The sequence below is a fragment of the Ostrea edulis genome, chromosome 4 (assembly GCF_947568905.1).
Source record: "Ostrea edulis chromosome 4, xbOstEdul1.1, whole genome shotgun sequence".
Lineage (NCBI taxonomy): Eukaryota > Metazoa > Mollusca > Bivalvia > Ostreida > Ostreidae > Ostrea > Ostrea edulis.
The window spans coordinates 91843117-91867787 of NC_079167.1; the positions used below are offsets into that span (position 1 = coordinate 91843117).

A 24671-nucleotide genomic window follows, 5' to 3' on the forward strand; every position below is an offset into this window, starting at 1 on the left:
ATCAAAAATTCGATTTCTTGATATCAGAAAATGATTTTTTGATATCAAGAATTCGATTTTTTGATATCAGAAAATCAACCTTATTTTCTGATATCAAGAATTCGATTTTTTGATATCAGAAAATCATTTTTTGATATCAGGAATTCGAATTCTTGATATTAGAAAATGATTTTTTGATATCAAAACATCTATTTTTTGATATCAAGAATTATTTTTTGATATCAAGAATTATTTTTTGATATCAGGAATTGGAATTATTGATATCAATAATTCTTTTTTTGATATCAGAAAATACCTCAAAAATATTAAAACGGCACCTCATAGACCTAAGTCGTTAAAATAGGTAGTGACAGTTCCATCGCCAAACGCTCGGCATCAGTGTGAATGTCACGTGTCCTCGGAGATGACCTTAAAAACGGATGTCCCGTGTCACAGTAGACCTGTGTGGCACGCTCAGCTAAAGAACCCTCACTGCTCAATGGCCGTAAGCGATGAGCACAGACCTAAATTTGAAGCCCTTCTTATTTGTGAAAAATTCTCGAGAGGGATGCTATCAATCAATCAATTACATGTAAGTAACGAATGGGTCAACGATTTATTTTAGTACTTTTAAAAATCTAGGCCTAGTTTATATTTTCAAAATATGAAAACATAATACAAACTATAAAATGCCTTTCTTTGTTGTGTTATTAGGTGACGAAGGTAGCAAGCATTTCTGGAAATATTCATAACCGGAGCGTAGCAAACCGGAATATGGACCGAGTTTCTCCAATTTTTACTTAATTTGTTCTCTAATAAAAGAGGCAAAAATAAACCTCATATCCGGGAGCACCATCTGGTTGTACAAAATACATCATGGTTTTTTATTTCACCAGCAATGGTGAGAATAGAATGTTACTAAAACAATTTGGTAAAGTGGTTCGGACATGATATTTACAGTTTTCGAGTTAAAACATGCCAACTAGATGCTGCAAAGCGCGTTAAGCGTAGACCTCTGAAAATCCATCGGTATATCGCGTCTCATACACTACTGTTTACAGGAGATGGCAGTGTTATCTGTATTTATATATTTTAATTTCCATTGTTCTCTCAATACAGTCACTGAAGACGTTAGAAAAATGTTGTAAACTACTAATGGATCCCGGTTAATTTGCTATAGAATAGATGCAGACTACTTTTGATGACATATTGTTATGGAAACCCTGCTATAATTTTCATTTCAGTTACTTTACATAAAAATTATGAAGAGTGTCTCTTCATATTTGATTGAATTACTCATTATCAAATGAAAAAAGCAGTATTGTTATCTTGTTTGTACATATTTAATGATAGTTATTTGATAGCAAAAAATACCAACAACAATTTATGAAATTCACATCAAATGAATTCACCTTTTCAAAATTCCAAGATTTTGGACAGAAATGATTCTGCGAAAAAAATTCACCATGCTCTAATATAGAAAAGTACCTCATTGTACTCCACTCTATATGACACTAATTTGAAAGTGTCTTGGCAATTGACATTGTGTCTTTCACTATAACGATGAAAATACATGTATTATGATAGTTTAACATCTTATTCACGACTGTTATCAAATTTTAATCTGTATATGAATAATTCTGTCAAATTTTCATTTATCATATACTCTGATCTTGTATATGTCTCCAGTTTTTATATGCCCACATAAAAATGCGGGCATATTATGCTATACTACTGTTGTCCATCTGTCCCTTTAACATTGTCTTCGCAACTCCTCATAAGCCCTTTGGGGGATTTTGATGAAACTTGTTACAAAGAAAGATCACAATGTGGAGATGTGCATGTGACAAAGGGAATGCTGCACCACTATTTTTAAAGGAGTTAGGGCCCTTGGAATTAGATTTATTTTATGCAAGTACCTTGTCTTCGCAACTCCTCTTAAACCCTTAAGGGGATTTCAATAAAACTTAGTACAAAGGAAGATCACAATGTGGAGATGTGCATATTACAAGGGGAATGCTGCACCACTATTTTTGAAGGAGTTACAGCTCTTGGACTTAGATTTATTTAATGCAAAATACATTGTTATTGCAACTCCGACAAAATCCTTTTGTGAATAATCCTTTCTTCTTGTTCATTAGTCCTTCGTCAATAATGTATGCGGGCGTGTCATGTACCGGTTTATCGGTGCCCTAGTTTTAGACTATGATATGCACTACATTGATTTTGATACTAATTACTACAATGTACCAATTTGAAATTGCTCCAAATGAGTACAGATAGTTAAAGTACCTACCGCAATATTGTTGTTTTAATGAAAAACCACTTTTTGTTTCTTTTCAGTTGTATCCCCAGCTTACACCATATATATGGGTGAAGATAAGCATGAAAGTAAGTGAAATTAATTAACCTGCAAAGCAAACTATGGTGATAAATAATCATATTTGCTCACATAACCTTTTATATACCACAATAAGTTCATGTACTATTTCTGAAAAATAGTTCACTGTAAAGTATAAAAGCTATATTTATAATTTACAAATGATGCTAAAAGGTAATTGATACATGTATTTCAAGAATTATATAATTGTTTTTTTAAAACAGAATTGAAATCTTTTTTTCTTTACAGATGAGGAACTTATTAGATGGGGTTTTCCTGAAGATGTTTGGTAAGAGTACATAAACCCTATTTTAGTCCTAGATCTACCCAAAAAGTAAATTGGTTCCATTGATAGGTACATCAAAATGTATTACATTTGTGGTATTCATTTGTTATGTAAACATACCAAAGCTAAATAGGTTCAATTTCCGATGAAGTTTTTTGGGGGTCAAAGGTCATACATATAGATGCTGGTATGAAGCGTGCACCAATCATGAAAAATGTTTGGAAAGAGTTTGACACAAATATGTCAGTAGCTCAGAAAGGAAAAGATGGCTCGGTATATTTGCAGCAAGAATTTAAAACATCAACATTAGCAAGGTCTAGGTGTAAAACACAAAGTCTGCACATCTGCATCCTGTTTGCAATTCCTCAACCTGTACAACCTCCCCCACCCCCCAGAATGATGGCAGAAGTCCTCAGACATGAACTAAAACATTGACTTAATATCTAATGCTATCACACAAATTTTGATGATTGAGGAACTCTCACTTTGTTTCTGGGTCATGCTTCATCAATCATCATGGTATATGGCAGGTAGTGAGTGTCATATTCTAAAATGGTTTGTTATTTTCAAATACATTATTCAGTAATAAATAACCATTTAAAAAGATTCCCTTGACTATGAAGTGGGGTTGTTACATGATCAAATCTATTGAGAAGCCCTATGGGCCTCACTTGATTTAATCATATGACTGCCCTACTTTGTGACAAGAGATTTACTGTATGCTATTTATTTCTTGATTCTAGCCAAGAACACTGTATGCATAAAAAATGTTAAACAATATATAATCAATCATCCTGCAGCCTTAAATTACAAGCTGAAACTTTTCACATTCCTGCTGTTTAGAATTTCTACATCCTGTTCAATTTGTGTGTTGCTGTTTGGATGTCTCTCACATATAAATCTTCGAGAAACTGCAGCAAATAAATTAGCCTATTTTAAACTAAATATGAATTGTGAGTTCTGGTAAATTTTATGACTTCATATTTCTTGGTGCTGAAATTTAATAAGTTCGAATGTGTATTAGGATTTTAAAGGGACTGGTTCACGATTTTTGAACAAAATATTTTCTATTTTTGATGTTAGATATTAAAAGTATAACTCATTTAATGTTGACAACCAAAATTTTGACCTTCTGAATGCAAGAATAAAAGCTATATTTTAGCCTTGAATATGTGTTATGTAAACAAAGACTCGAGTCTTTTTATGTAAACAAACAAGTGAAATATTATTTTGTAGTATAAAGCATCTTTATTTTGCATAGTCACACATTTTAATTTTTAGATGACACATTTTACCCAAAGAATGCTTGAAATGTGAAAATTATTATAAACCTAGATCGATGTCCATTTCTTTTGAAAATTTCGTAAACAATAACATACCACAATCTTTGTTTACACAACAAATAATGAACTCTCTAAAATGAGCTTCTGTGATAATGTATAACCTTAATTTTTATGTGAATTTCTTTAAACATATCAGACAGTAGATTTTGATCATTAAAAGTGAAAAATAAAATTTTGGGGAAAATCGTGAATCAGTCCCTTTAAAGCAATGGTAAAGATAAATTTCATAATGATGACTTTCAATGTTTTAGACAAAATAACTACCTTATTACCCCCACTTTTGTGTCTTGTTCTGTTGTACTGATTTTTGGTGCATTGTAATTTTTTTTTATAGTTCCTCGTGCTACTACAAAGACTGTAGTTTAATTCCTAAATTCTTGAATTTGATGGATCACTTTATTATTTATTTTTTTTACATTGCAGGTTCCATGTTGACAAAGTCTCCTCTGCACATGTGTATCTAAGGTTGCATATAGTAAGTCAGCTTCTAATTCTACAGAATTTGTTTTACAAGATGAAAAATGCCATGTATATTAACATTATCATTTTAGTGTTTTTAAGGAAGAGATCTTCTATCAAGACATATCTGTAATATAGGTGACACAAGGCATCTTGGTCCCTATCAGTTATTTGTTCCCCGGTTTTGTTGGATTATCATACTTCAAAAAAATAGTAATGATTCTTCCCTGTCAAATGTATTGATTATGATGCAAATCAGAATCTCCGTACATATTCTTGTAAATTTCCAGTGCTGAGAGTTATTTGCCCTTTGTCGTAAACCTTTTCATGACACGCAATTCTACAGTTGATACATTAGAAATTTTAAATCTGTATTATTTTTCATCATCAGATGTATGAATTATTCTAAATTGATTGAAAATATTGCAAGTCTGAAATTTCAGATTTTCCATGGACAACCTCTTCTTATATTTTGAACATGGAATAACCTATGTCTATCCTGAAAAAAGTCCAGGGTGCTGTAATTTGGGTGTTTTTTTGCTTTTTTTTTTTTTTTTTAGGTCACCTGAGCTGAAAGCTCAAGTGAGCTTTTCTGATCACCTGTAGTCCGGCGTCCGTCCATCCGTCTGTAAACTTTTAACATTTTTGACTTCTTCTCAAAAACCATTGGGCCAATTTCAACCAAAGTTGGCACAAAGCATCCTTAGGTAAAGGGAATTCTAAATTGTCAAAATGAAGGGCCAGGCCACCTTCCAAGGGGAGATAATCAAGAAAAGGTAAAATTAGGGTCATTTAAAAATCTTCTGATGAAGAACCACTAGACCAGAAGAGCTGAAATTTACATGAAAGCTTCCTGACATAGTGCAGATTCTAAATTGTTCAACTCATGGCCCCCGGGGTTGGATGGGGCCACAATAGAGGATCAAAGTTTTACATACAAATATATAGGAAAAATCTTTAAAAATCTTCTTCTCAAGAACCACTGAGCCAGAAAAGCTGATATTTACATGAAAGCTTCCTAACATTGTGCAGATTCAAGTTTTTTAATATCATGGCCCCCGGAGGTAGGATGGGGCCACAAGGGGGGATCAAAGTTTTACATACAAATATATAGGGAAAATCTTTAAAAATCTTCTTCTCAAGAACTTCTGAACCAGAAAAGCTGATATTTACATGAAAGCTTTTTGACATAGTGCAGATTCAATTTTGTTCAAATCATGGCCCCCAGGGGTAGGATGGGGCCACAATAGGGGATCAAAGTTTTACATACAAATATATAGGGAAAATCTTTAAAAATCTTCTTCTCAAGAATTTCTGAACCAGAAAAGCTGATATTTACATGAAAGCTTTTTGACATAGTGCAGATTCAATTTTGTTCAAATCATGGCCCCCAGGGGTAGGATGGGGCCACAATAGGGGATCAAAGTTTTACATACAAATATAGGGAAAATCTTTAAAAATCTTCTTCTCAAGAACCATTGGGCCAAAGAAGTTGACATTTACATGAAAACTTTCTGATATAGTGTAGGTTCAAGTTTTTAAAAATCATGGCCTCCAGGGGTAGGTTGGGGCCATAATAGGGACTAAGGTTTTACATGCAAATGTATATGGAAAGTCTTTAGTTATGGGCCTAGGTGACTCAGGTGAGCGATGTGGCCCATGGGCCTCTTGTTTGGCTTACAGATTTATTTTCAGAAGCCAAGAAAATAATGAAGCAGAATTCATTATTTATTTCTTTTCTCTTTTATTATCAGAATGAAACTTTAGATGATGTTCCACAGTCCGTGATAGATGACTGTGCACAACTTGTAAAGGCAAACAGTATCTCAGGTGAAGTACATGTAGATTTATAAACAATATCTCAGGTGAAGTACATGTAGATTTATAGGCAAACAGTATCTCAGGTGAAGTACATGTAGATTTATAGGCAAACAGTATCTTAGGTGAAGTACATGTAGATTTATAGGCAAACAGTATCTCAGGTGAAGTACATGTAGATTTATAAACAGTACCTCAGGTGAAGTACATGTAGATTTATAAACAGTATCTCAGGTGAAGTGCATGTAGATTTATAAACAATATCTCAGGTGAAGTACATGTAGATTTATAGGCAAACAGTATCTCAGGTGAAGTACATGTAGATTTATAGGCAAACAGTATCTCAGGTGAAGTGCATGTATATTTATAGGCAAACAGTATCTCAGGTGAAGTACATGTAGATTTATAGGCAAACAGTATCTCAGGTGAAGTACATGTAGATTTATAAACAATATCTCAGGTGAAGTACATGTAGATTTATAAACAGTATCTCAGGTGAAGTACATGTAGATTTATAAACAGTATCTCAGGTGAAGTGCATGTAGATTTATAGACAAACAGTATCTCAGGTGAGGTACATGTAGATTTATAGACAAACAGTATCTCAGGTGAAGTACATGTAGATTTATAAACAGTATCTCAGGTGAAGTACATGTAGATTTATAAACAGTATCTCAGGTGAAGTGCATGCAGATTTATAGGCAAACAGTATCTCAGGTGAAGTGCATGTAGATTTATAAGTGCTCAATAAGTATAATACATCATATACCAAACTATGCTTGCATCTCTAAGGTAATTTAAGCCTGAAATAGAAAAGGAAACCTCATCACTTTTATTTCTGGTTTCCTTGTTTCACAGAACTTTATAAACTAACAAATAAAGAAACCATGAAAAAAACACTGTTTCTTATGTTACTTGTGTGCAAATGTTAAAATTCCAAAAAGGGGACATTACATCAACTGTCAAGTCAAGCTAATTCAGCTACTTGTTTGTCTTTGATCACTAGGTGCTACTTTGTTTTGACAGTGGCAGCATATATTAGAGCAGCTTATTCTATTCAGATTGCTATTTCATATATCATTACAAGAAAAAGATATATGCCACTATGCCCTTCATATTAACAATCAGGGGCATGTTGTTTGGTCTGTCCATCCACAACTCTACCTTTGTTCCTAACTTTTGAGCTGCTGTAGATTTAACATTCATATTTGGTGAATTGAAATGTCAGAGTAAAGCTATATATGTATATGGAATAAAGATTCAAGGTCATATTTGCCTCAACAGGATCTCGAAATGTTGAGATGTTGGGAGGATGGGCATTGTATTTCACAAATACATTTTGGTCACAAAATATAATAGGATAAACAAAGTGCAATATTGAACAAATATAAGATGTTACTAAGTATTCTCTATGTTGCTGAAAAGAATTTTTTTTATAGAAAATTGAGAACATAAGCAACATTTCTCAGTGATATATTTTTCATGACAATTCATATGTATTCTACATGTATCTTGTTTCTACAAAAAATTCTGGGGAATATTACCATGTCTGTTTAGAGTTAGCATATTTTGATAGTTAGTTCCTGGTTGTTGCAAAGTAAAAATTCAGCTCTTGTGTATTACCAAAAAAAAAAAATTATGTAAAGACATTTCAAAGTTGAGGTAGCCAAAAAAGGTGGAAAAATCTTTTCAACAATCAGGGATTGAACCCGAGACCCTTGCATTACTAGTTAGGTGATCTAACCACTGAGCTACTTAGGTTGATATATGAAGTGTGGTAATATTACTACAAGATAAAATTTAAACCTATTTCAGAAATCGTGCAAGAACTCTTCATACAGAGGAGATGAAAAAATAATTTTAGGGAAAATGTCAGAGATGTTGCGTATGTCCTTAAAGAGAAATTCATGCCATGCTCCATATAGCTTAACAAGGGGTATAACTCTGATTTATAACATTGTGTAAGAATAACATAAAAAATTCTTTAATGTATGAATTGAATTAGATTGTGAATGTTTACTCAACAGGTAACAAAATGAATAACATAGAAGTTGTGTACACGATGTGGGCTAACTTAAAGAAAACTCAGGGCATGGACGTCGGACAGGTTGGATTCTTTAAGGATAAAGAGGTAACAAAAAGTCAGTTTAGGAATGTTGCCATGTTTGATAATCATTTCAGTGTAGAAATGTTGCCATGTTTGATTTTGTCATTCTAGTCATGTCAGGGTCGTAGAACCCAAATTCATTGTGTGTACTATTTACATGTGCTCTTTCTTCTTTTTTAAAGGTCAGAAAAGTGAAAGTAGAGAAAAGAATAAATGAAATAGTTAACAGGATAAATAAAACGAAAACTGAGGATCACCCAGATTTCCGTAAGCTAAGGGAAGATCGAGATCGGGAGGAACGAGATAATCAAAAAAAGAAGATGGCGGAGCAAAGGAAGAGAGAGAGGGAAGCAGAGGAGCAGAAAAAGAAAGACTCGGAAACAAGGTAGTGTAACCTTACAAAATAAATTGGAGAACTTTACAGCCAAAACTTGAAATAATTGTATTGGTACTGAAACAGGAAATCAATGGCAGGTTCACAGAGTCTAAGTCATGCTTCGATCAGTTTGTGTACATGTAGCAAGTGTGGCTAATTAAGGATTTCAGAAGTTGCTGATCCTCTGGTTTCATAATTTTTTGGAGCGTAACATTTTGCAGATTAGTTTTTTTAAAAATACAGTTTTGTTAATGTTTAATTTCATGGAAAGCTACTCTCTAAGTTCTCTCATCAGAAAAAAATTGCACTTGGGTGATCACTCGATTTTGTGGTCTGGCACAACCACGGAAAGAAAGATAATTAGTATTCAATGAAATACAATGAAACCACAGTATTATTCAATTTCATGCTCATTATTTTCTTTTTAGAAATATTATTTTAAGGGATGCCTATTTGTACTAACTTTGATATTACATATATTCTGAAAAGGATTTCATGTTTTATCAATACATGTATATAATGTTCTTATGTTTTATCAATACATGTATATAATGTTCTTATGTTTTATCAATACATGTATATAATGTTCTTATGTTTTGTTGTTTGAGTTATTGCTACCGGTATGTAATATTGCCAAGCAGTGGGTTTAGACTGGAAATAAACATCTTATGTCATGGAACATTTTTGACCCTTGGGCTTGCATTTATAGAAGTTCAATAATTTTCCATGGATATATTTAAAACACGACGTGCAATATTTGTCATGCTGACATGAAAGTGAGGTTTTATGATGCTTTAATTCTGTTCCCTTATTTTTCTTTTGTAGATCTTATGCAAGTTTAATGAGACCAGAAAATATGAGTTCAAATCAAGTAAGTATAAAAGACTGATCTGTAAATTCACCAGTTTTTAGGTCGCCTAAGTCACTCAGGTGACCTACTGCTATTGGTCTGTGTCCATCACCATCCATTGTACATTAACAATTAAACATTTTTAACTTCTTCTTGATAACTACCATTCAAATTCTTTCCAAATTTGATATGAAGCATATTTGAGACAAGGGGGCCATAGATTTATAAATTTCAGGACTCCTGCACCCACTGGGTCTTAGGGACAGGGCAAAAACTGTAAAAAAAAAAATTATCATTTTCAAAAATCTTCTCTACAACCACACATCTGGAAGAAATACTAAATGCATAATGATGTAGAGCTGGAAGGCCTCTACCAAAATTGTAAATTTCATGACCTCCAGGGTAGAGGTTCTCACTGCAGGGTGGGGCTAAACTTGGTATATAATGTTTAAGTGCAAGACATTTAGATAACATCTTCTTTAATTCTATTGAAACTAAATGGATATTTAGAAGGGGCAGGTAGCCCTTTTACGAAATCTAATCCCAGGGGTAGAGGTTTTGGTACCAGAGTGGAGCTAAAATGGTCATAGTAATTAAATCTCTTTATCATTTAAAAGAATATAACATATATCATATTATGTACACTTTTGGGAACAGGAAAACTATTATAGATTTCATAGCCCTTGTGGCTAGTGATATTTTTAACTAATACTCAGATAAGGTCCTTGGGCCTCTTGTTGATTTACATCAGGTCACATATTATGATCTATTGCTATCTGTCACCATGTTGATTATAAGCTTCTGAACACTTTCAACCACTTTGCCTAAACTACATGTACAAGACCAATGTTAACTAAAATTGGTGTGAAGCATCACTTGGGGTAAGGAAACGAAGAATTGTAAATTTCATGGGTGTAAGGGACGGGACCCAAATCTTCAAAAACAATCATTGTCCCATGCGATACACATACATGTATGAAGACCACAGCCCTCTGAATAATGTCTGCGAGTATGATATATGTGTACTAAATGGTATTTGTATCCTGGCAGAGAGGCAAATCTTGAAATACAATGTAGTATGGATTATTTTAATAAGCTTCAAAAGTTTAAAGTTGCAAGATCGAATTGTTTTCCATTGTAAAAAGAGATTTGGTATTCAATGATATGAGTATATACTAAAAATAATCTTCATTTCAGGATGATGGTAATGACTCGGATGATTTTATGTGAACAGAAAAACGACACACCAAATGTCTTTCAGCAGTCAGCCAGAGGGGAAAAGCTGAACTCCACCATAACTTTAAATTCCAATAAGTCTACAGACCCCATATTTTTAGGGTTTCAGGCAAATGCTTTGTATATCAATATGCTGCAAATCACTCACATCTATCTTTTTAAGAAAGTTTGCTATTCTTCAAATTTGTGGCTCATATATCCTAAGACAATTTACAAGTAAAAAATGTAGTGCATAGACTTGTACAATTACATGAAGTATATAAATATGACATCTATATACAATACATGTTCTGTATTACAGTAAAGTGCATAATAACGGAATTTTGTATATTGTGGGTTGTAGTTCAAAATACATGCACATTAGTCAATGTTCATAATTATGACATTTTGAATTTGTGCAACTTGAAGATTTTTATTTCTCGGTTCAATAAAATGACATGAATGATATTGTTTTTTCTGGAGACTTGCAGTACAACATTTATACAGTTTATACACGAGTGTTTATAACATACCCGTAAACTGTGAAATTTTTCCTCTGTATGTCTGCAGATATAAAATTAGAAAGCAAATTCCAGCTTAAAGATTGTGTAATTAATGTGAGCAGGAGTTTTTAACGTAGTTCCACACTCCTGTGACGTCATAGGATTTTGCAAAGTCAATGATTTAATGACAGGAACATAAATTTTGTGGGAATCTTTTTCAATAGTTATTGTAAAAAATCTTGTTAGCCATAAAATATTTCAAAAGTCTTAGTTATATTTGAATTGTCAATGATATGTTTCAAAATATTGAATCCAAGGACAATAACTCTGTTTTCATTAAATTATTTATAAAGTCCATAATGCGATAGATTTCCTTTATTTTTGACAAACATTTTACCAAGGTGATAAGGAATCATTATCTATGTCTTTTCATGAAATTACATAAAATTTTAATCCCGAGTGATTTTAAATAGCTCAGCTGTATGGTGCCAGACTTCAGTTTTTTTTATGGGGGTATACATCATCTGGGAGTTATAGATTTGAAATTATTAAGGAAAGGTATGAATTTCCCCCCATAAATAACAATCACAGATGTAACTCTACTAATATAAACAGAAAAAATGATATGTAAACCATGCTATAAGGAAAATGCGTCCACATTCGTTTGTTTTTTAACATTTTGGAGAATAACGCTTATTCAATAATTTTGCACATATTATTCTAAAACTTGATGAACACACTGAAAATGACATGTGTTTTAGTTATTGGCATGTTTTCTAATAAAGAAATGTAATTAAAAAAATATTTTGTTGTTTTTATATTAAAATAACAACAAATAACTTTCCAATGAATTTCACAAAAATCTGCATCGGGGTACATGCCTTTAGTGGTGTATGTAATGAAAATTAATATGGAAATCCTTAACTGTTTTGCCTTTTTTCATTACTCTGAATGTTAATTAATTGATTCCAAACAAAAAAATGCTACCTAAACCCCAAAAATCCAGGACTAAGGACCCACCTTAAACTTGATCTTTATGTTAATATGATTCATTATACTATGGATAGCACATTAATAATTTTGAAATTATTTTAATTCTTGGGAATTTACAAAACTGTTGGAAAAGGGTAATCAGTCATAACTACCTAATTATCAATAATATCAGATTATTTTTTAATTTATGTTATTATTGTAAGTTGTGACTAACATGTAGACTCTTTCCGACAGGTTATAATATAAATTCCAAAAATTATAATTCCAGAATGCATCCTTTATTCGTGATTTGCTAGCTCACCTGCATTGAAAGCTTAGCAAGATTTCCTGATTGAAATCAGTCTATCGTTTGTTTTATTGTCATCTGTTAACATTTCACATTTTAGACTTTTTGAGAACTAATTGGCCATTTTTAACTAAACTTCTCATAAGGTTTCTTAGATTGAAAGGGGTTCAGTTTGTTGTTTTGAAGACTTCTGGAAAACTCGTACCCAGGAGAACCCGTACCCAGAAATTTGGGTATGAGAAGTCGTACCCATCAATATCTGGGTACGAGTTCTCCTGGAGAAAAACTTTGTCATTTTATCAAATAGAAATGTGGGTACGAGTTCTCCTAAAGAAAAAACTTGTCAATTGTATTATAAAAATCTGGGTATGAGTTCTCTCGGAGAAAAAACTTTGTCATTTTATCGGATAAATCTGGGTACGAGTTCTCTTGCAGAAAAAAACTTTGTCATTTCTGTCATAAAAATCTGGGTACGAGTTCTTCTGGTGAAAAACTTCGTCATTTTTTCAAATAAATCAGGGTATGAGTTTTCCTCCATGTGCCGGAGAATAGAGGTACGCTATAAAATACAATATCGCAGGTTTAAAATTGGTGTTTAATTGCAATAATTATACTAATTATCGTCTCAAGCCAAACAGCAATTCAAATGAAAAAACAGAACAAGTATGATAATTGTATTTACTTTTTTTATTCAATTGAAAGTCATAGTAAATTATGTATAATGTATGAAATCCTCGATTTTTTCAAGGAGAAATTGTACCCAGATTCCAATACCTAAAATGGTACAATTCTTAATGAGATAAACTCGTATCAAAATTTTGATTACTATATAATGACAAACTTTTTCTCCAGGAGAACTCTTACCAGAATTTCTATGACAAAAAAGACAGTTTTTCTCCAGGAGAATCCATTTAATAAAGTGCTAATTTTTTTCCCTCCGTAACTAGATTTTCATAAAAAATTTCTCCAGGAGAACTCATACCCAGATTTTTATGATAGAAATGACAAAAGTTTTTCTCCAGGAGAACTCGTACCCAGATTTATCAGATAAAATGACAAAGTTTTTTTTTCTCCGGGAGAACTCGTACCTAGATTTTTATAACAGAAATGACAAAGTTTTTCTCTGGGAGAACTCGTACCCAGATTTTTATGATACAATTGACAAGTCTTACTCTAAGAGAACTCCTACCCACATTTCTATTTCTTAAAATGACAAAGTTTTTCTCCAGGAGAACTCGTACCCAGATATTGATGGGTACGACTTCTCTTGGAGAACTCGTACCCAAATTTCTGGGTACGGGTTCTCCTGGGTACGAGTTCTGATACCGTTTTGAACATATTTATAATTTAATGGATTAGAAACAAGTTCTTTCTTCTTATATTACTATAGTGTCTCTCCTTAATCGTACAATATGTCGATGCATATTGGATTCCATCGTTGGTGATTGGATTCAAAAACAAATAATTGCAAGTTGTAATTATACAAGTGGAACAATATTAAATGACGCATTACTCAAATCTACATGATTCATTATCAAATTATGAACAGTAGCAAAAATACTGAAACTGGTTTGTAATGAAAGAACCCCATAATAGCAGGGCTGTATTTATGTTTAGCAAATCAAGCATACTCGATTAAATAGAATATTTCTAGCATGTGTATAGTTTTTGTTTGTTCGTCAAAATGAAGAGCTATGCTTCTTTTCATGGGGAGATAATTTGAAAATGAGTTCAGGTGTTTAGAAATTTAAGAACCACCAATCCTGAAGGACTGATTCCATGTATATACTGAAGATTCAAATTTATTCAAAGCACGACCCCAGAAGTCAGGATTGGGCTGCAGTAAGGGTTTACATAGGGAATTCTACAGTTTGTTGAATTAAAATGTTCTCATCATGATCCCCATCAGGGAAGGACCACAAAAGAGGTTCAAAGTTTTACATATAGTAAAAATAATATTTCTTCTCAAGATCCAGATGTCTACAATTTAGTATTGAAGTATACTTAATATAATTAGTAAAGATTTGTGTCTATGACACAATGTCAGAGTGGGGTCAGATAAAAATTTTGTTTGAAATTTTACATACTATAAATTGAAAGGAAAAGTTATCTTTTCAAGGTCCACAAGGCACAAAGTGATATGCACACATTCTTATGATGACCTCTGTGACTAGGCCTTGGCTATTATAGATTTAGTCTTTGGAAGTTTGCTTAGGAACAACTATAGGATTTTTTTTTTCTTTCTCAAATTATGCATTCTGGTGAATAATTTTGTTCCAAGCAAGACCCGTGGGAGAAGGACAGGCCGGGATATATGGTTTTAACCCAACCCCAAATCTCTAGTCAGGTGCTCTATGGACTGGCCACTGGCAATCGAACCCATTTGACCGCTACATTCATCTCCATAAATTTTCTTCTCTTTTAAAGACACATAACCCAGATTCTTTTGCGCAAGGCATGCAGGACTTTCACCTGCAAGTCCAGGGGTGGTCAATGGCACCAAATGTAACAGGAAGGGAGAAAATGCAACAGACCTGACCAGGATTCAAACCCAGGTGGCCAGTTTAAACTCGATCATTTGGTAGAGCACCTGACTAGAGGTTCAGGGGGCCTGGGTTCGAATGCCAGTCTGATCTGTTGCATTTTCTCTTCCTGTTATTTTTTTCATACACCACTTCTGGATTTGCAGGTGAAAATCCTCCCAGGGGCAAAAAATATCTGCAGTGGGTTGATGTCTTCAAGTGTGAAGAAATTTAAGGAGGGAGGAATGTAGCAGCCAGCTGGGTTTGATCGTGGGAGACCTGGGTTCCAATCCCGCTCTGGTCTGTTGCATTTTCTCCATCCTGTCACAAAACAATATTTGATATAACAGCAATAGGTCACTCCTCCTCTGTACATAGATCTTCCTCATGTTTACCATGTAAATCTGAAGATAAGAAACGGTGATCATAATCTCATAACTCCTACAAAATGGAGAGTCGAGCAAACACGGACCCCTTGATCTACCTGATCTACCATATGATTTGATTGACCATGCAATTATGGACCCACAAGGGGCAATAACATGAAAGAGCATTAATGATAAGAGACATTATACTAAGGATCGACATATAACAAAGTTTTGTTCACACAATACAATTCAGATTGTAAGTGGAGGGCAACAAGCAACAAGAAAAGGAGATAAGCTAGATTCCATGACTGTATAGTGCAATACATGCATACCATTGTCATAGCATATTATACATATATGTAACAATTTTAAAAGTTGATCACAACCTTAAGAATAATTCTCTTAAAATTATATTTCACAGGGTTCTCCCTGTATCCAATGCAGTATTGTGATTTTCAATTAATGTATATTAATTTATATCTGGTATCAAACGTGTAAATTAAGACATTGGTCAGGGAAAGGTGCTTAATTTAAAAGAATCTTATAAGATTAAGCATGACCATGGATTCTCCCTGTGTCTAGTGCGAAAATTAAGCAAATTCAATCAATTTATAGATATAAACCATGTGTCAATGTTTGCACAGTATTAGATACAGTTTCATGCAGTAAGAATTTACCCAATTTATCCCGAAACTATCCATGTCAGTGTCCTCACAGTTTATCAACCATGATACAAGTTTCTCTTGAAGGTTCAGCTTAAAGAAGTTAGTACATGATTTTGAAATACATTCCAGTAAATGTTCTCCTTTATGTTTATCGCAACAAAATAAAAAGGTTGATTTCATCAGAACTACAGCGATATATCCCTGCAAAGAGTAAATTCAGAATTTCTGAACATACAATTTTATCTTGTGATATTAAATTCTTGAAAACTGCATACTTTTCCAACTTGCTTAACCGTGTATCAAAAAATCTTCACTCCTTTGATCCACCCCTATGTACTCGATTCTAATTTGCATACAGCATGGCGTTTAACCCATAACCTCGTCTTGTGACACACTTTACAGAATATTAATTTCACTTCAATTCCCAACAAAGACATGTTTTATTAGCATTCATTTTCGCATGGCTTTCATAACTAAGTGTATATCGCAGAGACAAAAATAAAACATTTGTGTATATACACTGAAACTGTTTATTTACTTCGAGGCGTTGTACGCCATATTGTCTGCCTTCCTCGAACCGAATTGCATTGTTCCGGAAATGGAGCTCTGCATTATATAGTCCAATGAAAATATGCGTATTTAGATTCTTTTACAAATAATTAGGAGAAAAATGTAAATAAATAGACATGATTAGTACACATTACATTCTTAAAGAGTATATTCAGTCGTAAAACTTATCATATTCACATAATAATTACTACATCCGGTTTTGCGTGCGTAGGAATCTCGTGTCTTTGCTGACGCGGGGAGACTGGCAACAGTTGCCGTAGGAATAAACGCCATAGACACCGTAGCTGTTGACGACTGTTACCCAACAACACGTAAAAGGTGATTTTTCATTTACATCATGATCAAAGTAGTAGATGTAAATCAATGTCTCTTTGGGGATGTTTTTTGCAATAAATAGTAATGGCATTTTTGACTAATTCGCGATATTTGGCACGCACGCTGGGTTGGATACCGTTTTCGTAAAGAAAATGGCGTCCAACTCGAGAGGTGAATTGTTTTTTGGTCAGCAACGGTTTTGTATCCTAGCAATGACTATAAATGTTTCCATGGTAACAATGATTTTGTTATCTAAAATAAAATATTCAAGACCGTCTGTTTAATTCTCGTGATTTCAAGTATTTTCTAACAGTATAGGAAATGAAATTCCGTGGGAGTTGGTTGAACTTCGGGTGGAATGTTGAGTTGCTAGGAAACCGGAAAGTTTTGAAAGATAACGTCGAAGACACATAGTCAACCGTGTTTAGAATGTTCATACCATTTAGATTATTTAAAGAAAGAAATAAACATCAAATAATGAATTGATATGTATGATTTGAAGTGATATTGGCTTGTTCAGACTTGCTAAAGGTGACAAGTTAATTTATGGGAGGAAAAAATATGTAACAACTAAATATGATTATTGAGAGAAAAGTTCTTTATAAATCACTGGTCAAATGACTCAAAATAATTGATATTACAATGTATATATATATATATATATATATAGCATAAAATAAAATTGGTATTTAAGCCTAATCAAAATTAAAAGATCTTAATGTAAAAATTTTAAAACGGATAATATAATTCAACTGATCAATGCAGATTTTAGAAATGAAAAAATCCAGAAAGAAAAATTTACATAGTTTATTTTCTTATTTATTGTGATAATTTAAACCAAAGTAGGATATATTCGGAAAAAATATATATTAAAGAATGTTTTGTGCTCTTTAAATATTAATATATATATAGGAAATGTGGAATTTACCTATTAGCCTAATTAACACTTATTAGATCTCCCAAAATGATTATCAGTATATATATAAGTAATAATGATTTTCAGCACCGCAATATGGATTAAGCAAATTTTTCAGAACAAAAGCATTGTTATATATACTATAGTATTATGTTTTTTAAAGGCATAAAACAGTGTATTGCTTGATGCTTTCAGTACATGTATCTCATGAAGTCTTAAGAAATGTAGCAGGTCTTTAAGTATAGAAATTACTGACTTACTTAGTTCTATTGAAAGTTGACATTATTCCATATGCCCACCAGATTCTTAGTCTATGTTTACCCTCTTCTGAACCTCTGGATCAGCTCTATAAGATTTTTAGGAGGTTGAAAATCCTACTGTCACGGTGATAGTTGCTAAATTAAGTGGTTGCAATTTCCACGGTTTATTGACTGTACTTTGCAGTTTACAGTAATTTCGTCTTGTGCATAGAAACGCTTTACAGAATGGTTATACATATATTGAAAAAGTAAACGTAGATAGAATAAATAACTAAGGCCATGGTCATCTCAGTGATGTCAATTTACTTCAAGCGTACTTCTGGCGTCACAGAGTCATCTGATTTTGATAACATTAACAACATGGTGATCTTGTCCATGTTTACACAAATGTTAGTGTCACTGCTGCAAGCCAGTAAAAGCTCAATCTTGTTAGTTGGAAAATAATCCACTAGCTAAAATTTTCTAGTTGTGAAAAAAATTAATTTTGATCCCTGTCATCATTCTGGTGACAGAATGATTTTAATACAAAGTATGTTATTTATGATACTGAGAGATAGAGAAATTTATACATGTAATATGAAAGAGGTGAAGTGGAGGTTATGTCTAGTACAAGTTTGAGCTACTGGTCCGACTGGTGTAGTTCTTTTAAGTTGGTGTTGAGCCCTTGGTTTGGTGGTGGGTAAACATATATCGAAATTGGTAATGAGAGAATTAATGTTGAAGACATTACTTCACAAATATCTTTACTAGCATTTTAGTTGGTCTGTGTAAGAAAAAACAGTATTTATGATAGTTGTTATATAGGAAAATAGGACCCCAATGATTTATTAACATTCATCGGTATTGCATTACAGATCATCCAAATGTCCAGATGGCTACACAGACATTCGTAACAGATTTGCAAGCAATGAACCCAACTGTAGTACAAGTTCAGGTAGAGTACATGTACTATGCTGAGCTACTTAATATTTTTATTTTTAGTATTCAGCGTATATATAATATTCAATTCACTGCAGTGTTATTTTTCCTTATCAGAATAATTTTGATAGGTGGAAAGTAGATATTTTTCTTGCATATGAATATTGTGGACTTCCACCTATCACCAAAATATTTGTATTGATCAGTTTTGAAGTTGATGTATTTTTCTTGCATTTAGCAAAAAAAATGTGTACCAATGCATTGCAAAGTTTCTTGATTAATTTTCAAAAAAAATAATTCACCAATCAGGGTTCCTCCAAGTCCCCATCTACCTCTCAATCACAGAATGGACAGAAGACTACTATCATACAGCCCTCCCAAACACATTCAGGACAGCAGTTCATTGTTACAAGTAAGTAAAAGTTTTACGTGTAGTATATTTGGTAAATATTTTAAATCATACTATTGGTAAGTAAGGACAGTAGACTGAATTTTTCAAATTTTCTAGTGTTCTAAATGTGCACAGTCTTTGCAGCAATTGTTTTAAAAGCAGTAGTCCATTTATTTTTATTTTTTGGTTGGGGGGGGGGGGGGGCACTAGCCAGTTAAATTTTGATAAATTTTGTTTAGGGCAGTTTTACTATCTGAACAAGAAATCTGTTAACCATGGACATTGGGTAAGTCAATTACTGTTTTGTATGTGTCATGCATAGTTTGTGCAATAATTTTCTCGATTTAAGTTCCAGATCAGCTAGGAGATCAGGGACAGAATGCTGACACTGTGACTATTCAACAGGGAGGACAAACAGTTTACCCTACACATGTACAGTACGTAGATGGCTCTGATCCTGGTATCTACGCAAATGGGCAAATGTACGAGATATATATAATTAGATGTGCGTCAGTCTGCTGTGGACTTCACACTGGTTTGAGTGGCAGTAATGCTTGGTTGTTATGCACAAACATTCTGAATATTGTATCAGCTTGGCAATGTTCTTCTCAGAGAAAATGGGGGGGGGGGGCGGGGGGTTGAAATTCTTATTACGCAGCTACTGCATATGGTCAAATTTCTTGTAAAGATTGAAAGTCTGATTTTTACTGTCAGTGCTATATCATCAGTGCCTATGGGAGTAAGGACATTGCTTTGCATGCACCCTGAATGAGATAATACTGTGAGGTATCTCAAGTGCAAAAGAAGAACAAATTTCATATGTATTGTAAATATGTTGTTATTCATCGGCACACACTTGACCATTTTGACTTGTATTACTGTTAGAATAAGTACGAAATAATTTTGAAACACTGTTTTTTCTTAAAGCAGAGTACAGCTTAGGCATATTAATGGCCAATGGTAAATTTTTCTTAACTTTGTTGTTACATTTTTACATCTTTAAAGGAAAGATATCCTTTTTCCAGTTGGTATTTTTTTTTTTTTTTGCTTTATGATGTGTTGACACTTACCATATTCATTGTATATTAATGCCACATTAACCAAACATTCTGATGTGCACACAATTTGAAATGATATATTGTTGAAGTAATTTTTATTAAGAGTAAAAACTTTTCACAATTTTGTATTGAATGATATTTATCGTTTTTAAATTTACAAAGGAATCTAGTGTCTTTATTTCAACAACAAAATTTTCGTTTATGTACTTTAAATTCTGACACCATGTGTATTTTCAACAAATTATTTTAAGATCAAGAGCTAGAATGTGTAACAGTTGTTTCTTGTTTTTTAGGCAAGGTACTTACCAGAATGAGTACGGACAGACAATGTATACCCCAGTATCTAGCACATACTATCAGAGTACAGGGCAGCAGGTGAGCCTTTACATATTGTTTTTGCACTATAGATCTGTGTGTTACAAAATATTGTGAATGCTTCTCCTCCTATATGGTGTATCGGATATACTTGAAACTTCTTACAATGCTTCATTGCTATTTTTAGATGTGCGTATTGTCTGTACAGGGGGATCCAATTATTTTCCTAAAAGTTATAGTGGATCTAAGAGGGGTGGATGATGTAATATAGTTTATGAACACTTCTCCGTCTATATGGCTTATTGGATAGTGTTGAACCTTTGTATAATGCTTTATTGCCATTTGTAGATGTGCCGAGGATCCAATTATTTTCCTATAAGTTATAGTATAGTGGGTCTAAGAGGGATGGAGGATGTAAAGTAACATGTGAAAACATCTCCTATATATGGCTTATTGGATAGTCTTGAAATTTTGTACAATTGTTCATTATCATTTAATGATGTTCAGATTTTCTGACCAGGGATCTAATATTTTCCTACAATTCACCATATTACAATGGATAAAAAAAATGGATCACTTTCCTAAATGTTCTGGTACTTCAGCATAGCAGTCATTATTTTTATATCATATACAACAATGACATTGTTCACATCAATTTTGAATCTTTTCTCTATCTCTTTCCTCAATACACAAAGTGCAGATCATAAAGGGAAAGGGGTTGTAATTTGGGGAGCTGGGGAGACATTTGTTTTTAACCAAAACAAATTATATTTTATGTATGCATTACATTGCTATGTTGAAAAAATGTTTTATGTGTTGACCATATTGAAGTCTTGATACATGATTGTCTTGCTCTTTGAAAATGTCTTTTTTAACATAGAATTATATATTTATAAATAGTTAGGGACGGTACAGACTGTTCAGGGACAGATATTGCAGCACCAGGGTGGAACATATCTAATCCAGGGAGGCACCATGGACGGGGAAGGCACCCCCCTAACCCACACCACCAGAGCCTCGCCTGCCACGGTTAGTTTATGAATTGCTCAAGTAAAAAGAATTGCTTTAATTTAAGTCACTCCACCTTCATGTGACATAAAACGTAGCAAAATCAATGATTTATTTTGATTTGTGTATGATAGGAACATAAATTTTGTTGAGTCTTTTCCGATAGTTACTATAAAAAATCTTGTTAACCATGAAATATTTGTAGAGATATATATGAATTAGCAATGATGTGTTTCAAAATATTGAATCCAAGGGTTATAACTCTGTTTTCATTGATTTTTTTTTTTATCAAGTTCATTATACAATAGATTTCCTTTATTTTTCATGGACATTTTGTGAAGAAAAAGTTTCATGAAATTGTTATGAATACTAGTATATCGTTATAATCAGTTTTTGTGAAATTTTGATAATGCTGTTCAAGGAAAATTGCAAATTTCTGACATTGATAGATGATTCTGTTTGTGTATGTCTCACATCTTAAAAAGTATGATGACCTAGATATATTTTATTTGATGATTTATTAATTTTAACTCTAATAAATGAAAATAGATATACTTTTATCAGATATTAATGAGAGTATGGAGTTACCTTAAAGTAACATATAAGTGATGAAAATCCTTGAATTCTGTAAAATGGAAATTTTTCTTGCGTTAGAGTTCTTGAAAACTTTAACAAAGAAACAGGACAATAGGTCCTGCCGTGGAAAAAGTTTGCAGAATCTATACTTTTCTAGCAGGACCTACGAAAACCCCATTATAATTTATATGAAGTACATTAGAATAACTGCTGATTTACTTCAGTTTACATATTCATTGTTATTATACATTTTCTCTTTAAAAAATCAGTCAAGATCAACCCTTTCTCCACTGCTGCTGAAAAGTATGCTTGGGTCGCTATTTTTTTTTTTTCAATTGCCTGTCTTTTTCCCATTTGGCATTTCCATTATTGGGGTCCTTTTTTGTCAGGATTAGTGAGCTATTTAATCAGCCAGTTAGACTTCACACTTGAAAGCTAATCATACATATGCAAACTAGAAGTAGTTTGTGATAAACTTATATGGAATATATTATGATGAAATAAGAATTCCCCAAAGAAATTCTTTTTAAAAATATTTAATTTTGGTGGACTTTAATAATAATAAGATTTTTGGCAGTCCCTATGAAAAATTGTCCACTAGCACTAGAGGTCCAATGATAAGAACTTTACTGTGAATGTGACGTTACAGGTTTACACTGGGCATAGTTAATGAATGTTTTCATTTTATAATGTTCGCTTAGTTGATAAAATGAAATATATTATTTGTAGAACTGATATTGATGGCAGTAAATGACATTTTAGGTCCAGTGGTTGATAGACAATTACGAGACAGCTGAGGGCGTGAGTTTACCTCGGAGTACCCTGTATAATCACTACCTTCGACATTGTCAGGAGCAGAACTTAGATCCCATGAATCCAGCTTCTTTTGGGAAACTTATCAGATCTGTGTTCTTGGGACTAAGAACTAGACGATTGGGTACAAGGTAAGATTAACATTTACAAACAAGTTTCTCTGATTAAAGCAATCATAATTTTAAGTTTATTTAGGGTTGTCTTGAGTTTTTTCAAGACAGGTCCTGTTTTTGAAAAGGCTAAGCCCCCTTCCTCCTCCCCCTTCCAATAAAAATTTTTTAAAAATAATTTAGAAGTTGAAATGTTCATGTGGACAGTACAAAATTTAAGTGTTATTAGTAATATTGATAGTTAATAAATACTCAATTTATGTAATGACCATGTCCTATTAACTATTAACTATAACTTATGGTTTAAAGAAAATTCAAAGTCTTGTTATTTCTTCTTTTTATTGTTGTACATTTACTGATGTTAATCACACCCTTGTTCGTGTTATTTTAGTGTGAACGTATTGAATATAGAAATGAAGAATGTATGACTTTTGTTTCAGGGGGAACTCTAAATATCATTATTATGGGATAAGAATAAAAGCCAATTCTCCATTAAATCAGTTCACAGACAATGAAACCATGGCAATCAGACAACAACCAATGTATCATGGTAAAGGGTAAGTACACTAGTAAACATCTGTGATTTGAGTGGTATTTCCTTAGCAAAGAGCTCTGGGATCCTGTTGGCAACCATCATTTGATTGTCTATTTTATATATGCTTGTCTGTAAACAGGACATATTATGATAATGTCTTTCTATCCAAATGATTGACATAAAACAATTTGTTACAGGAAAGGAGAAACAGATGGCTCAGACAGTAATCAGGGTTCACATGGACCACATGATCCCGCCAAGGCTCAACAAGAACAACATCAACAGTTTCTAGGGGATGCCTCAGCAGCCCTTCCTAATTTTGGTGATATTGACACATCTGTGCCTTTCCCTGATGGAGTTACTATTGAGCATATCAAATCGTTTGAAAAAATGTATAGAGAACATGCCGAAGCTATTGTTGATGTAGTGGTCAATCTACAATTCTCTCTCATTGAAGCCTTATGGCAGGGCTTCTGGAGAAATCAACCCCCAGATCAGTTAACGTAAGTATACTGCAAACTAATATTGATTCACAAAGAGCATATATGGGAAACATGTTATCAAGGAGTAATATCCCAGAATTGATTCTTCATATACCCTGTATGAATAAACAAAATGAAGTGAGTGGTTGGCAGTAAACAAAGAAAATGGTGTTCACGAATCTTTTAGATATTGCTCAAAAGGAAATAAAAATTGGTTTTCAATTATTTGTTTAAGTATGATGTTCCTTGTTTAG

General features: G+C 33.0%; 1 protein-coding gene across 1 annotated transcript in view; it reads left to right on the forward strand.

Annotated features, from left to right (window-relative positions):
• The first annotated feature begins 739 nt into the window (after positions 1-739).
• The window catches only part of LOC125669237 (DNA-binding protein RFX2-like), a 30171-nt gene continuing 6239 nt past the window's right edge, over positions 740-24671 (forward strand). Inside the window, exons 1-19 of the mRNA XM_048903678.2 lie at positions 740-880; positions 2323-2370; positions 2609-2648; positions 4412-4463; positions 6202-6277; positions 8293-8396; positions 8555-8757; positions 9574-9619; positions 10796-10824; positions 13344-13377; positions 16932-17031; positions 19066-19145; positions 19439-19541; positions 19870-20002; positions 20872-20953; positions 21794-21922; positions 23240-23421; positions 23841-23957; positions 24133-24438. Of these exons, the coding sequence (XP_048759635.1) occupies positions 856-880; positions 2323-2370; positions 2609-2648; positions 4412-4463; positions 6202-6277; positions 8293-8396; positions 8555-8757; positions 9574-9619; positions 10796-10824; positions 13344-13377; positions 16932-17031; positions 19066-19145; positions 19439-19541; positions 19870-20002; positions 20872-20953; positions 21794-21922; positions 23240-23421; positions 23841-23957; positions 24133-24438 (1889 nt within the window). The 5' untranslated portion in view covers positions 740-855. The remainder of the gene's footprint in view (positions 881-2322; positions 2371-2608; positions 2649-4411; positions 4464-6201; positions 6278-8292; positions 8397-8554; positions 8758-9573; positions 9620-10795; positions 10825-13343; positions 13378-16931; positions 17032-19065; positions 19146-19438; positions 19542-19869; positions 20003-20871; positions 20954-21793; positions 21923-23239; positions 23422-23840; positions 23958-24132; positions 24439-24671) is intronic.